Source organism: Filicampus tigris, chromosome 4 (assembly GCF_054856515.1).
Source record: "Filicampus tigris isolate MCC_2025a chromosome 4, RoL_Ftig_1.0, whole genome shotgun sequence".
NCBI lineage: Eukaryota > Metazoa > Chordata > Actinopteri > Syngnathiformes > Syngnathidae > Filicampus > Filicampus tigris.
This window is the reverse complement of record NC_141220.1, coordinates 4,327,043-4,339,618: the sequence shown is the minus strand read 5'-3', so window position 1 is coordinate 4,339,618 and position 12,576 is coordinate 4,327,043. Positions and strand designations below refer to the sequence as shown.

General features: G+C 39.5%; 1 protein-coding gene across 18 annotated transcripts in view; it reads right to left on the bottom strand.

The window, feature by feature from the left end:
- The window catches only part of ppfibp2b (PPFIA binding protein 2b), a 72,517-nt gene that overhangs the window by 26,978 nt on the left and 32,963 nt on the right, over positions 1 to 12,576 (bottom strand). For all 18 annotated transcript variants that reach the window (XM_086027833.1, XM_086027834.1, XM_086027848.1 and 15 more), the window contains 3 exons: positions 10,578 to 10,664; positions 8,707 to 8,820; positions 3,589 to 3,735 (listed from right to left, as the gene is read on the bottom strand). In XM_086027833.1, the coding sequence (XP_085883959.1) occupies positions 3,589 to 3,735; positions 8,707 to 8,820; positions 10,578 to 10,664 (348 nt within the window). The remainder of the gene's footprint in view (positions 1 to 3,588; positions 3,736 to 8,706; positions 8,821 to 10,577; positions 10,665 to 12,576) is intronic.

The window sequence follows — 12,576 nt, the reverse complement described above, 5'->3', positions numbered from 1 at the left end:
TGGCGACCAGTTCGGGGTGTAGTCCGCCTTTCGCCCATTGTTAGCTGGGATAGGCTCCAGCACCTCCCCGCGACCCTGTACAGGATAAGCGGTTTGCAAGGTGACACATGACACCCTATTTTAATCAAGCATGCTTTTTGAAAAGCAGCCATTCAAATTCAATTTTTTCAAACATTAGGGTAAAAGAGGGTCTGAAAATGTCTGGCAGTGAATGAGTTAATAGTCAAATAGAGAACTCGACAAAATATGATTTTGTGCAAAAAAGACAAAATGCACAGTAGGAGTATACACTGCTAGTTGCATTTTGATTCCAATCTGTGTTAAGTGTAGTTCTCCTATAAGTGCGTACACTGAGCAATAGTTCCTCCTGCAGCATGCACGCCAAATTGACACTTATGCTATAGAAATGAATAAGTACACACATCCAAGTTACGTTCAGGAATACTGCACGATCACCCCATCATTCACCAGTACATTATTTGGTGACCAATGTAGTTGGCTGTGCAAATTTAACATTTGCCGGCCAACATATCCTCTGGCAACGGCTCTGGATACCATGTGATGTCACACATGTCCACACAACAAGTGAGGCTTTGTGGCAGAGGGAAAGAGCAGCTGGTTGTCACCACGAGTAAACGCCACACAAGACAAGCAAAACAGCTAAATAGTACTAGTTAAGGGACATGTTAGTCAGTGCGTTACACTCTGCACAAAACAAGTTGGTACGATTACAGTACTTGTAAACCAGAGAAACTGGCCAAAATTCGCAAGAACAATTATTTTAACATTTTATTTCAGTATTTCAGACATAGCGTTTATTAACAAAAGTGTAATGTTTGGCGTATCTTGAAACTTGGCTCACTGATTTTAATGAGCAGGACTTTTCATGAGGGATATTCCATCAATTCTATTTTGGTGACGTCAATATCCACGATGGAAATGGAATACTGTTAATCATGTAAACATTTTCTAATCATCATCATTTTCTAAATGGACATAATTCAACCAAATGTTCTGTATTTACAATATCAGTCAACTTTAATGCGAATTTGAAGTGTGCCAAGATTCGTCTGGATTAGAGCCAATTGAATTAAATGTATCGAGTGAAATTTATTTTGAGTGGTGGAGTGCTGCCTTTTGGAGTTTGTGGTTTAAAAACAAAACCCCTTTTTTGTCATATACATGTACTGTATATTACAAGGCGGGATGGCCATGTTTCACTAACAAGTTCATTTTATATATTTTTTGATCAGGAAAATGAAAAGAGTTGCCATTTTCTATTTTATCAATAAATTTGGGAGAAATTAGGAAATAAGTGACTCTATGAATAACGCCCCTTGTTAATGAGCAGAATGGCCGCACCCTCTACCGCTACCTATCCTTGTTCGGCCGGAGTCACGGGAGGAACCGATTCCACACTCTCCATTGGAAATCATTGTACTTTCATTGCTTATAACGTCCAAAAACGGCAATCAATTGGCACCAAAATTTATGTGGACATCCTTACTAATGCCAACTTTAACATATCAAAAGGATTAACCTCTCCATGGCTGATTTATATGAGAATGAGGAAACGTGGAAGTGAGCATGACCTGAAATTTTCGGCTCTTTTCCGGTGTCAATTGTATATAGTGTTTTATGTCAATTTATTTAGTACTGATGTCATTTTTACATGCAAACCTATTATATAAGTGCCAATGTTAAGCTCACCCAAGTCTCCCTGTATGATCTGACCTCTATTATTAAAAAGAACCTTTTGAAAAAGCATCCCTCTCTGACCCCATAAGGCCCCCTATAATTAGAAATATTATTTATATATAAAACTTGTCACGACACAACAGAACTGGCGTATCAGAGACCGTTGACGCACAAAGTGTGACCGAATAGTACGTCAATCGTTTCTCATGACCAAGGCGCAAACTCACACACACGTAGCCTGCAGGCTGCCAAACAGAACAGCTTCTCACTGATAATTTTCTTGGTCGGATTATTGAACTCTGTCAAGCAACAAAAGTAAAAACAAATAAAGGAAAAAAAAAAAAGGGAGTGAACAGCTCTCGAGACAAATCGAGGGTAAACCATTCTCATTGGATTGTCAGGTAAATTGATCACCTCTCTTTCAGCTTATAATTGATTGTACGTTAAAAAAAATACAATACAAAACATGTAACATTTTGTGTTTGCCACATTCTTTACATGAATGATCATCTGATCATCAAACTGATCATTTTGGCCTTCACATTTTGGTGACTAAAGATGGTACCATTCTGGTAACTTAAGTGCACAAATCTGAAAAAAGTCATTTGGGACAACAGGAGACCTACATATTCATTTAAAGTGTAGGGCGAGCAATATTTCGCCTCAAATTAAACACCAAAGGGTGGACAAAGACACTATGTTGGCATTTCTGCTTCGAAAGACTGCGCTGCTATTGTGACTAGTGGATTCACATATTTATAAATCAAACAATGCATCAATACATTATGGTACATGTTAAATACTAATAATAATATTCAAACATTTCAGTTAAAACCAGGGAGGATAATCAGCTGTCGCCCATGACCGTAGTGTTTCTTTTCAAAGTGACATCACAAACGTCTTGTCGGGGATGCATATTAGATTATTTTCAGTTACTGCAGTCCGCTCACTTAAACCTTAATTACTTGTGAACAATCTTGAATTTAGAAAAAAACGTATCGCCGAATAGGGCCAAATGTTGCTGAAGAGTATTGCTGAAAGACTGTAGAAGCCGGTTGATTGAGCTTGTTTCAGAGTGCCAACACGAAAGCATGTGTCCACAGACCTTTTATTGTTACCTTTAACTGTGATGACAGGGCCTATGAATGGGGGCGTATGGAACGGTGGGGGCCATCTGCTCATTGCTTGTCTGTTCAGAATTTGGCTGACGCATTTGGCTTCCTGTAAATGTGTTTAGGACTACCGTTCATCAAGTGAATGGAGGATAACGCCAACCATGACTAAGGAAGAACATTGCGCAAATGGGATGTGAGACACTATGTTTGAGATTGGTAAAACCATACTTTGTTGGTTTTCAGGAAGTGTATTCAGAGATAAAAAGGCTGAAATTCTTGACTGATATTTTTGAGCCAAATTAGCAACAGGGTTTATCTGTCATCACACAACAGTTGACATCAAGGAAACATGAGTTCAGTGGAATTTGTGCCAAGCATTCTAATATATCAAAGCCATGTGGCCTCCATTAAGACTTTTGATGAGCCGCAGAAAGTTTTAGCCCGCTGCAGAATAAAAGGAGCAGGTTCCCACAAGCACTGCAGGATTCCCAGTCACTCAGAGGTAGGGAAAAAAAAAACAGGAATATTACGAACTTGCATACAAATAGCATAGAGCATATGCAAGTTGGAAGTCAAGCTCCGCCAAGCAGGATCTAAATGTTGGGTCTTCCATTCAATGCCATTATCTTGCACCACTTCATACTATAACATTATTATTATTTCTGTTACATTTACAACTACATGACATGACATAACGTGATTTGAGTGGAGAAATCAGACAGACTCGCACGTACATCGTACATAAAGTACAAACAAATCTTATGACTTTCCCTACCTCTGCTTTATTCTGGTTCGTGTCCATGGGATCTTGGAGATGTGTGTTGTGCGTTTCCTCAATGCTAACCAACTTCAGTTTCAGATATGAAACCTCATCCATAAGATCTAACTTCTGAGTTTCCAGAGATGTCCTGCTCACCAGCTCCTGAGAAAAACAAATACATAGAATGAATTAGATCACTGTAAAAAACAACAACAACAAGCTATAAACACAAATACTGGAGTAAATGTCCAAACACAATATACCGGAGCGAACAGTAGTAAGTGTATAGAACACTCCTTTCCTGAGTGGAGTGTTCTTCCCACGCTGACGGATCAGGATAGACTGGGGACCCAGACCCAATGAAGCTAAATATACACACACACACTCACGCACAGGCAAGTCAAGGGCTCTATTAATAAAAACCCAATGCCTCTGTGGTATGGCAGGAAAAAAAAACCAATGTGCGTAAATACAAAAAATCAAAAATTGACACTCGACACAAAAAAGTATACGTACTGTTTGTTTTCTCTTCACAGTTGCTAACCACGAGTGTTGCTTTCATTTCCTATTCCAAGCAAGTCACAATTTCTCTTTTTAAAATCAAATTTAAATTGCCAAGAATACTTTTTTTTTTTTGAATTCCGGCCACTGTTTTTCTTTTTCTTTTTTTTCCCCTTCTATAGGCTAGGAATGCAGCAAAAATCTGGCTGCCGAAAATTTAAAGGGACAGTGGGACCAATCAACATGGCCATGTTTTCACTAACAAGTTCATTTTATATATTTTTTGATAGGGAAAATGAAAATAGTTGTAATTTTCTATTTTATCAATACATTTGGGAGAAATTAGGAAATAAGTGACTCCATGAATAACGGCTCTTGTTAATGAGGCAAATGGCTGCACCCCCCAGCATTAAATTTTTGTTCGGTCGGAGTCACTGGAGGGGCCGATTACAAACTCTTCATTGGAAATCATTGTACTTTCATTGCTTATAACGTCCAAAAACGGCGATCAATTGGCACCAAAATTTATGTGGACATCTCTACTAATGCCCATTTCGTGGCTGAGTTATATGAGAATGAGGAAATGTGGAAGTGAGCAGAGCTACATAGATTTATACTGGGACAAGTGCACACTGCTTCTTTGCTAAAAAACAAAAAAAAACAAAAAAAAAAACACTGCTTCTTTGCTGATCACGGTTAGGACGAGTGAGGCATTAAACACCAGTCGGGATATTTACAGAGACTGAAGTGGGAATGAGTGGACGTGCACATTTATTTGGATGAGGAATGGCCACAGTTTTTCAACCGACAACACCCCGTGGAATGTGACAGCCGAAACGGCACGTTCCAATGCGGCCACATTTGGCTGTGGAGTCGGACGCGCACGTTCAAGACACCCCCGGTGTTCGATGAGGTCTTACCTCACTCTGATCTGACGCCGCTTCAGTCTTGCGGCTGCAAGCGGTGTCGGACAACGCATGCGACTGCTTGGGAGGCAACCCCGCAACACAGGTTGAAGTGGACAAGAGTAGTAATGTGCATTTGCATTTTGGTGGCGATCGGTCGACGTTTTAGACAACAGAACTGACAAAGCGAGCAATATTACCACGCTTGCCTCCCTCCCGTGATGTAGATCGCTGAGACCGAAAAAATAACAAGCCAAACTCCAAAAGTGTGCGGGCCAATTTGTCGTAAATCTAATCACAAAAAAAAACCTTAAATCACTACAGAGTCTTTTGTGGGGGCGGGGGTGGGGGCATTTTAGTATTGATGTCATTTTTACATGGCATTTACATTATATAAGTGCCAATGTTAAGCTCATCCAAGTGTCCCTTTAAATATTGAACTGTAGAAAAATACTTAAAAGCCTCTTGAATGAAAGTAGCTCTTTATAGGTGCATAAGTTAATAAGTTCATTTTAGCATGATTTTATGTCGTTAAATTACAATAAAACAAGCGCTGCGTTCATATCTACTGTATGTGTAGTTTCCTTCCCCTTTCTAGATACTTGTAGCTGATCTTTGACTGAGAATCTTAAACTATCTTTAATTACATTTTGCATTCAAAGAGCAGACAGGCCTTGACTGCCAGGGGCTTTCCCACAATCGAAATCAGAAATACTATTGGCCCAGAGGGAATTTTTGGATGGAACCAAGATCCCCTCTTTCTCGCTACAGCTTCTACACTTCTGATAATCACATCAAGATTTCAATCAACTTATCCTGTGCAGTGGTGCAAGCAGCTGGAGCTTACCACAGCAGAAACAGGAAAGGTACAACATGGACACTTCACCAATACTAGAGCTGACATTTGGAGGCACCCATCTCATAATAACAACAGTCATACTGTAGCAATGGTGAAGCTGCACCTTTCCCAGCATGCTTTGCAGCACTCTTTGAAAATAGTTGTTGCTCTTTAAGACGGACAGAGCAAAAGGAACAAAGGAACATTTCAGATGAAAGGGCAAGAGGCACATTTAAGCTTGAAAGGTGGCCCAAGAGACACAGTCAATGAGTGGAGGGAGTTGGGGCCAATAGCAGCCGTGGTGGTCAGAAGAAAAAAAAAAAGGTTTATTAAGATAAAATGCATTCAAACATATATTAAAGCAAGCTTATAATAGCTTGCAGGACATTTCTGTCCAAGACGCTAATGCGCGCAGACATATTTTCTCCTTCGTGAAGCGGAGCCGTGACAGAGCCTTGTTGAAAGGCGAATCTGGATGGCCGTTGGCCGCCGCAGGCAGTACTTGATCGCACAGGATTCTGGTCTATGAAAAAGCTATCATGACAGTATGCGAAGCGTATGGATGTCTCAATAACAACGTTTAAATATATAAATAAGTTATATATTATATGTTTATTATATATTATGTTTATGTTATATCTTTTGAAAATAGTGAATTAGAGGCTTGACAAAGCGCTTTGGACAAGATATGGTGTAGATAAAGTACTATAAAATGCATTTTATTTACAGTGTACTAGGGCTGTGCAATTAATCGAAATTCAATTACGATTTCGATTATTACACTCCACGACTACAAAATTGGCATAAACGTAAAACAACGATTATTAATACTAATTTTGAGTTGTTTTGAGACATGCGCACACGAGTTACTCCGCCGCGACTTGCTGTGTCTCTTAAAATGTGACAACGTTCTCTTCATGAAATAAAGTGTGATTTCGTGCAGTGTCGATCAAGTAAATAACAGTGCATTATGAATGGGTGATATCCTAAGTCAACAGTTTTATATTCTTCATGAAACACATCAGCTGTATTTTATCTGTGTGTTCACTAAGCCACCAAATGGAGAGCACATGGTAAACAAATCGGGTCAGCACCATAGCCACACACAGACTGACAGCTAAAATCCCCAAATTGTCTAAGCGCGTGAGCCACACACAAATGCGTACACACACACACACACACACACACACACACACACACAGTATTTACGTAGTAATGACAGCTGGCTGTTAGTTTGCAACCTAACACCAGCTTCAATTACAGCAGGATAAGCAGCAGTCTTAAGACATCATTTATTTGAAATCTTTGGTCATGACCCACGGGTCAGCTGCCAGATATTGGCTACGCCGCAGTAAGGACAACCATGCAACAAATTGTCTTTTCACCGGCATTTACAGATCTAGGGGGGGAAAAATGACATCATTTGTTCACAACTAATTCTTTAACATAAGAGATTACAGCATCTATTGATTTTCACTTGAAAAAATTCTGAGACAGAATAAGTATCTGTTGACCTTAACCGGGGCATAAATCGTGCATGATATGTAACAATGAGTGAAGTCTTCCAATAAACATTCAAAAGAATGACAAAACGGAGCACAACACAACCAAGACAATCATTGTTACTCATTTCCTTCATCTCAGGTTGAAAACAATTCATATGAGTTGGTCAGTATTCTACCAGCACACATTATCTGTCAAATGGGACTATGTTACACACGAAAATAACTAATATGACCACTAAGCAGGACAACAGCTGTGGATCAACACAGCTAAATCCAATAAAACCTCTAAACTTAACAAACACAACTCATGAAGGATTGTTTAGGAAATCACTGGCAGTGACAGGTGAAGCTATGTTGTTTGAAATGTGTGGTCTGAAATCCCTGTTGGCTTTAATGCCACTTTTAATTTGTTTAAAGCAGAAAGCAACAATTTTGTTCACCTTTTTTTTTTTAAGAGTTGTTTCAAGAAAATCCCATGTTGGATTCAAAAAAGATTTTTAATTGTGTCTAGCTGTTGCAGCTTGCACTCTGAATTAGCCTAGCAGCTTAACAAAAATATGTCATATTCAGTAACACACAACATGGTCTAACAAAGACTAGATCATCAGCAGCAATGGGAATAATAACAGTGGTCAACAAATTAAATTAAAATGACACATTTTTCAAAAATCTGATGTGCAAGTAAACTTTTATAGCTGGTCACGTATACTGTAGTTACCATAAAAGTTGTTCAACAAGACAATGAATGAACTTGCTAAATACAGAAAATAAACATGCTTCAGTGGGATTATATATTAAGCTGTGGGGGGGGGTTGCTTTCACTGCAAACAATGCAGAAGACAAAGACAAAGGGTCTGTTGAGAAGGTTGAACAGAGAATAGATTCACTGGTACACTCAGTTGTAGTATTGTTGAGCCCTAGGCTGGCAGTGCTCAAAAGTTTACCTCAACGCTGAGGTCAAAAGTAACATTTGCACCAGTGAAAAGATGAAATCGAACAATTTAGTCTAAAATTAATGAGGAAGTCAACACCAAAATGTTCTTGACAAGAATGTGTTCTATGCAGGCCCACTAGTTGAAACATGGCATTCTGACTAATATTGTGCTTGTGGAATATGAATTTAACAGCAAAATCCACACGTTTTTGTCCATGTCAGGTAGCCGCCATTTTGTCACTTGCTGTCAACTGAAAATGACATCACAGTTGCTAAGGGCTTAGGTAACAACCAATCATGGCTCAGTTTCAGAAAGCAGGTGAGCCGTGTTTGGTCGTCAGCAGAGCCTTGAGCAACTGTGATGTCATTTTCAGTCGACAGAAGTGATAAAATGGCTGCCCTCTGAAATGGAAGTTTTCGGATGTGGCAGATTTCCCGTGCGATTGTTACCTGTTTCAGCATCTCTTCAGTGTAAGCTAGTTTCCGTCTGTGTTCCTCCAGGGAGCTTTCTAGATCTCTGATCTTCTCTCCTTGGGCCTCCACCTGGTCAGTCAGTACACTTACCTAGTGGATGACACAGTCATTCATTATGACATACACACAGGATTAGTGAATGAACAGATAACGTCTTCCTTCTTATCATGTCTTAAGTGTCAGCGCAACAACATTCCCTCATTGTGTTTCCTAAGTCAACAAATAAGCAAACATTACACATGACATTCCTCATCTTAACAACACCATTCAAGTACTCAGCAAGTCTGTCACCCAGGAATCTGGGCTAGACATTTACAATAATCCCCTTGACATGACACTCACCTCCTGCCAAGCCAACAAAGTACAGACATGTACACAGACAGACACACACTTGTTTCCACCAAATTATGGAGAATTCCTCTGACAGTAGCTGATTCAATGTCACTTCAATTCCCATTATGGTCATCCCCGCAGCTATTTTCTAAGCTAAAGCACCCTTGTTGAAGTGAAACTCCTGTTTCATGAACTGTCTCATGGTTGTTTACAAAGAATCTATGATAAAGTGCATGCACAGTACATGCGAAATCTTGTTTTTTTTTGTGCAACTTGCAGCCGAGGTAAGAAATACAAGATTATATGCGCAACATATGACAAGGAGGAGGGAAGGAGACAACACGCAAATTACACAAAATATTTCCCTCTAAGTGACAGGGAAGTCCATTAGTGAAAACGTTGTGTTTAGGGGCGCTAACACAAATGCACAAACATACACACAAATAGGCCTGAGAAAGAGGCATGTGAAAGTTGCACTGAGAACAGTGAAAGGGCCAAACGGTATACAAACAATCTCCTGTCTGGAAAAACTAGTCCTGGTCACCTTGGGCATCAGCAACCGTAACCACATCAAAACAATTCTTTTTTTTTGTTTCAGTTTGGTGTTTGGTTAGTGCCCATATGCACTATGGCTACGCTCACACCAGCTCAATTCCGATTTTTTTTGCCCATATGCGACAAATATGTGATTTTTTTCTTGCAGTGTGAACAGTACGATTACAATTTTTTCATATCCGACCGGGGCCTCTTTCGTATGTGGATAAAAATCGGATATGTATTCGATGCGACTGCAGTATGAATGCTTACCCACACACATCCGATGTACACGTCATCAAAAGCCCGGTATATATGCGCTCCCCACGGGTGGGAGAGAGTGCTTGGGACTGCTGAATGTGCAGTCATTTTCAGTAACGTGGCGGCATTTTTTTGGGGGTGTACATCACTCGACATTGTGCTTTGTGCGCACGCTGCGTTCACGTTAGAAGTCGCGCTTGTTTTTGTCACGTGAACACGTACATAAAAAGAACGGATTTAGCAAAAAATTCAAATCCAGCATCAGGCCCTGCAGTGTGAACGTAGCCCAAGATGATCCATTGACAAGGGGAGCAAAACAAACTCACTCACACATAGGAGTAGTGAAGACACTTGCTCATAAATTTAGAGGTGAACATTGCAATTATCAGTTTCATAAAGTAGTTATTAAGGTGAACTAGGGAGTCTGTTGACGCTATCATCTCCTGCCGTTGCCAGTAAATGCAAGTACCGAACATGTGTGAATGAGTCAAAGCTGTTCAGGCATGTTTTATTTGGAATAACATGGATTATCTTTCGACCCAGGAACTGAGATGCTTATCAAGTGTGGCACCAACCCTTCCAGACTAATCCCATTTACGCTTACAATGATTACATCAACACAAACAACTGAACTCATGCTTTTAGAGTTACATAAAATGAAGATATTTGCACACATGGACGTACCTACGTACGCGCACACACACACACAAATTGTTTACCTGTAAAACCAGGGACTCCTTGTCACCCTCTAGGCGGAGCAGTCTCTCTTGGTAGGTTTCATTGTTGGCAGGAGGACACAGATTCACCTGGACAACCACATCAAGCAGAAATATACTTGTTAACATGTCAGTTGAGCTGGAGGATTATGCAACCATCTCTGTTGAAATATTTAAAAAATGAAATCAAGCAACAATTTATTACATCTTCATTTTATTTGCTGACCCAATCGAATGAACCAATGAAACTATTGTCTGAGCACCTAGCGTATAAGTCAAACACTTAAAAAACAGGGGGTAAGCAATGTCTTAAAAAATATACAGGTACATATACGGTAAAAGTTTAGGGGATAAAACAATCAGAACTTCAGTATGCAGTCAAGCTGAAAGAGAAAGTCAGATTGTGTAATTGCAGGAGCTCCCCAAATGTAATTGTTTTGTTTATAAACAATGTACATTAAAATGTTTGAGTTTTGCCGTTACAATATTAATAGTTAAATATGGCTAGTAAAAAAAAGACTGCTTTTGTTTTAGATGTATGTGAAATCTAGAAACACCTTTTAATCCATCCATCCATCCATTATCGATACCGCTTATCCTCACAAGGGTCGCAGCGCGTGCTGGAGCCTAAGCGGTATGGATAATGAATGAATGAATAAACTTTATTCTTAAATGTCATTGTTAAAAATGCACTTCCATTGAATAACTTGTAATCTAATTTAGTTACTTTAAAATCGAAGTAGTAAAGTAACTAAGTTACTTTTTCAGGGTAAACGTGGCAACACTGTATATGAGAGCTGCATGTAACAAGAAGACTTGAAATTTGGAATATTTCTATATATATTCAGAAAGAAAGAAATACACTTGTGAATACAAATGAGGCATTTGACCAAATTGAGGGGAAAATAAAATGATGCTCAGTTATTACACGTTATTCTTAGCAAGATGGAAAAATCTCTTTCTGAATGTTCTAAACCCACATTTCAATGTCAATAAATATTACGTTTTATAGGTCTGCATGAATGAAACTCGATTTCCCATAGCTGCTGTCTTGTTCTTTAGACGTCAAACTCGTGAGACTGAATCAACAGTGCCTCTGCAGCCAAGTAATGCCATTTTGGTTTGCATTAATGGTTGCATTAAGGCTTGATTAATCAACAAATACTCTCCACACCATTAGACATTTTGCCCCCCCCCCCCCACAAAAAAAACAAAAACATAAATTATTTTGCCTATTACTGTTTATGATCCAAGTTACCAAACTTGGGATTTAAGAAAATGGAGTTAATCAAGATAAATGACAAAGATGATTGGTCAGGATTGGGGCAGCAGTACTAGTAGGCTTTAGGTCCAGAGTGTAAAAGGTTCCACTGGGGATGAAAATACATGCAGATCTTAGGGCAGAAAAGGGGCACGGTCTAACACGCAGCCCTCACATTTATACAGTGTTCAAAATGTAAAAAACAATTTGGGCTGGTCTCCTCCCTGGTCTGTAGGGCCGATCCTCTCCAGTTGGTCGAATGGTCAGATCAGGGCACACTTCTAACTGATGATGCGATGTGTACCGTATTTTCCGGACTATAAGTACGGAGAACAAGTCGCACCAGCCATAAAATGCATAATAAAGTGGAAAAAACATATATAAGTCGCACTGGAGTATAAGTCACATTTTGGGAGGAAATTGTGCGCTTAGTACACATCATTTCCACCGAGCTACGATGGCAACATTTAGCTAACATTCACACATTAGCACACAAGAAAGTTACTGTAAGATAACTTTAAACTCACCAAAACGGTTGTAGATCGATTAAATAAGTCTTTCATTTATCCCCCACTATGTAGAATGTTTCCAAGTCTCCAAAAGTATTTATGTATTCGGTCGTAATTATGACTTCGTCTCCTCTGTGCTCGGCTTCTTGTATGTGTTTGGCTGCATGATGCAATACCCCAGCCAGAGGCAGGCAACTGCCTGTTTGTGGTTGATTCTTGTTCAACCATCGTC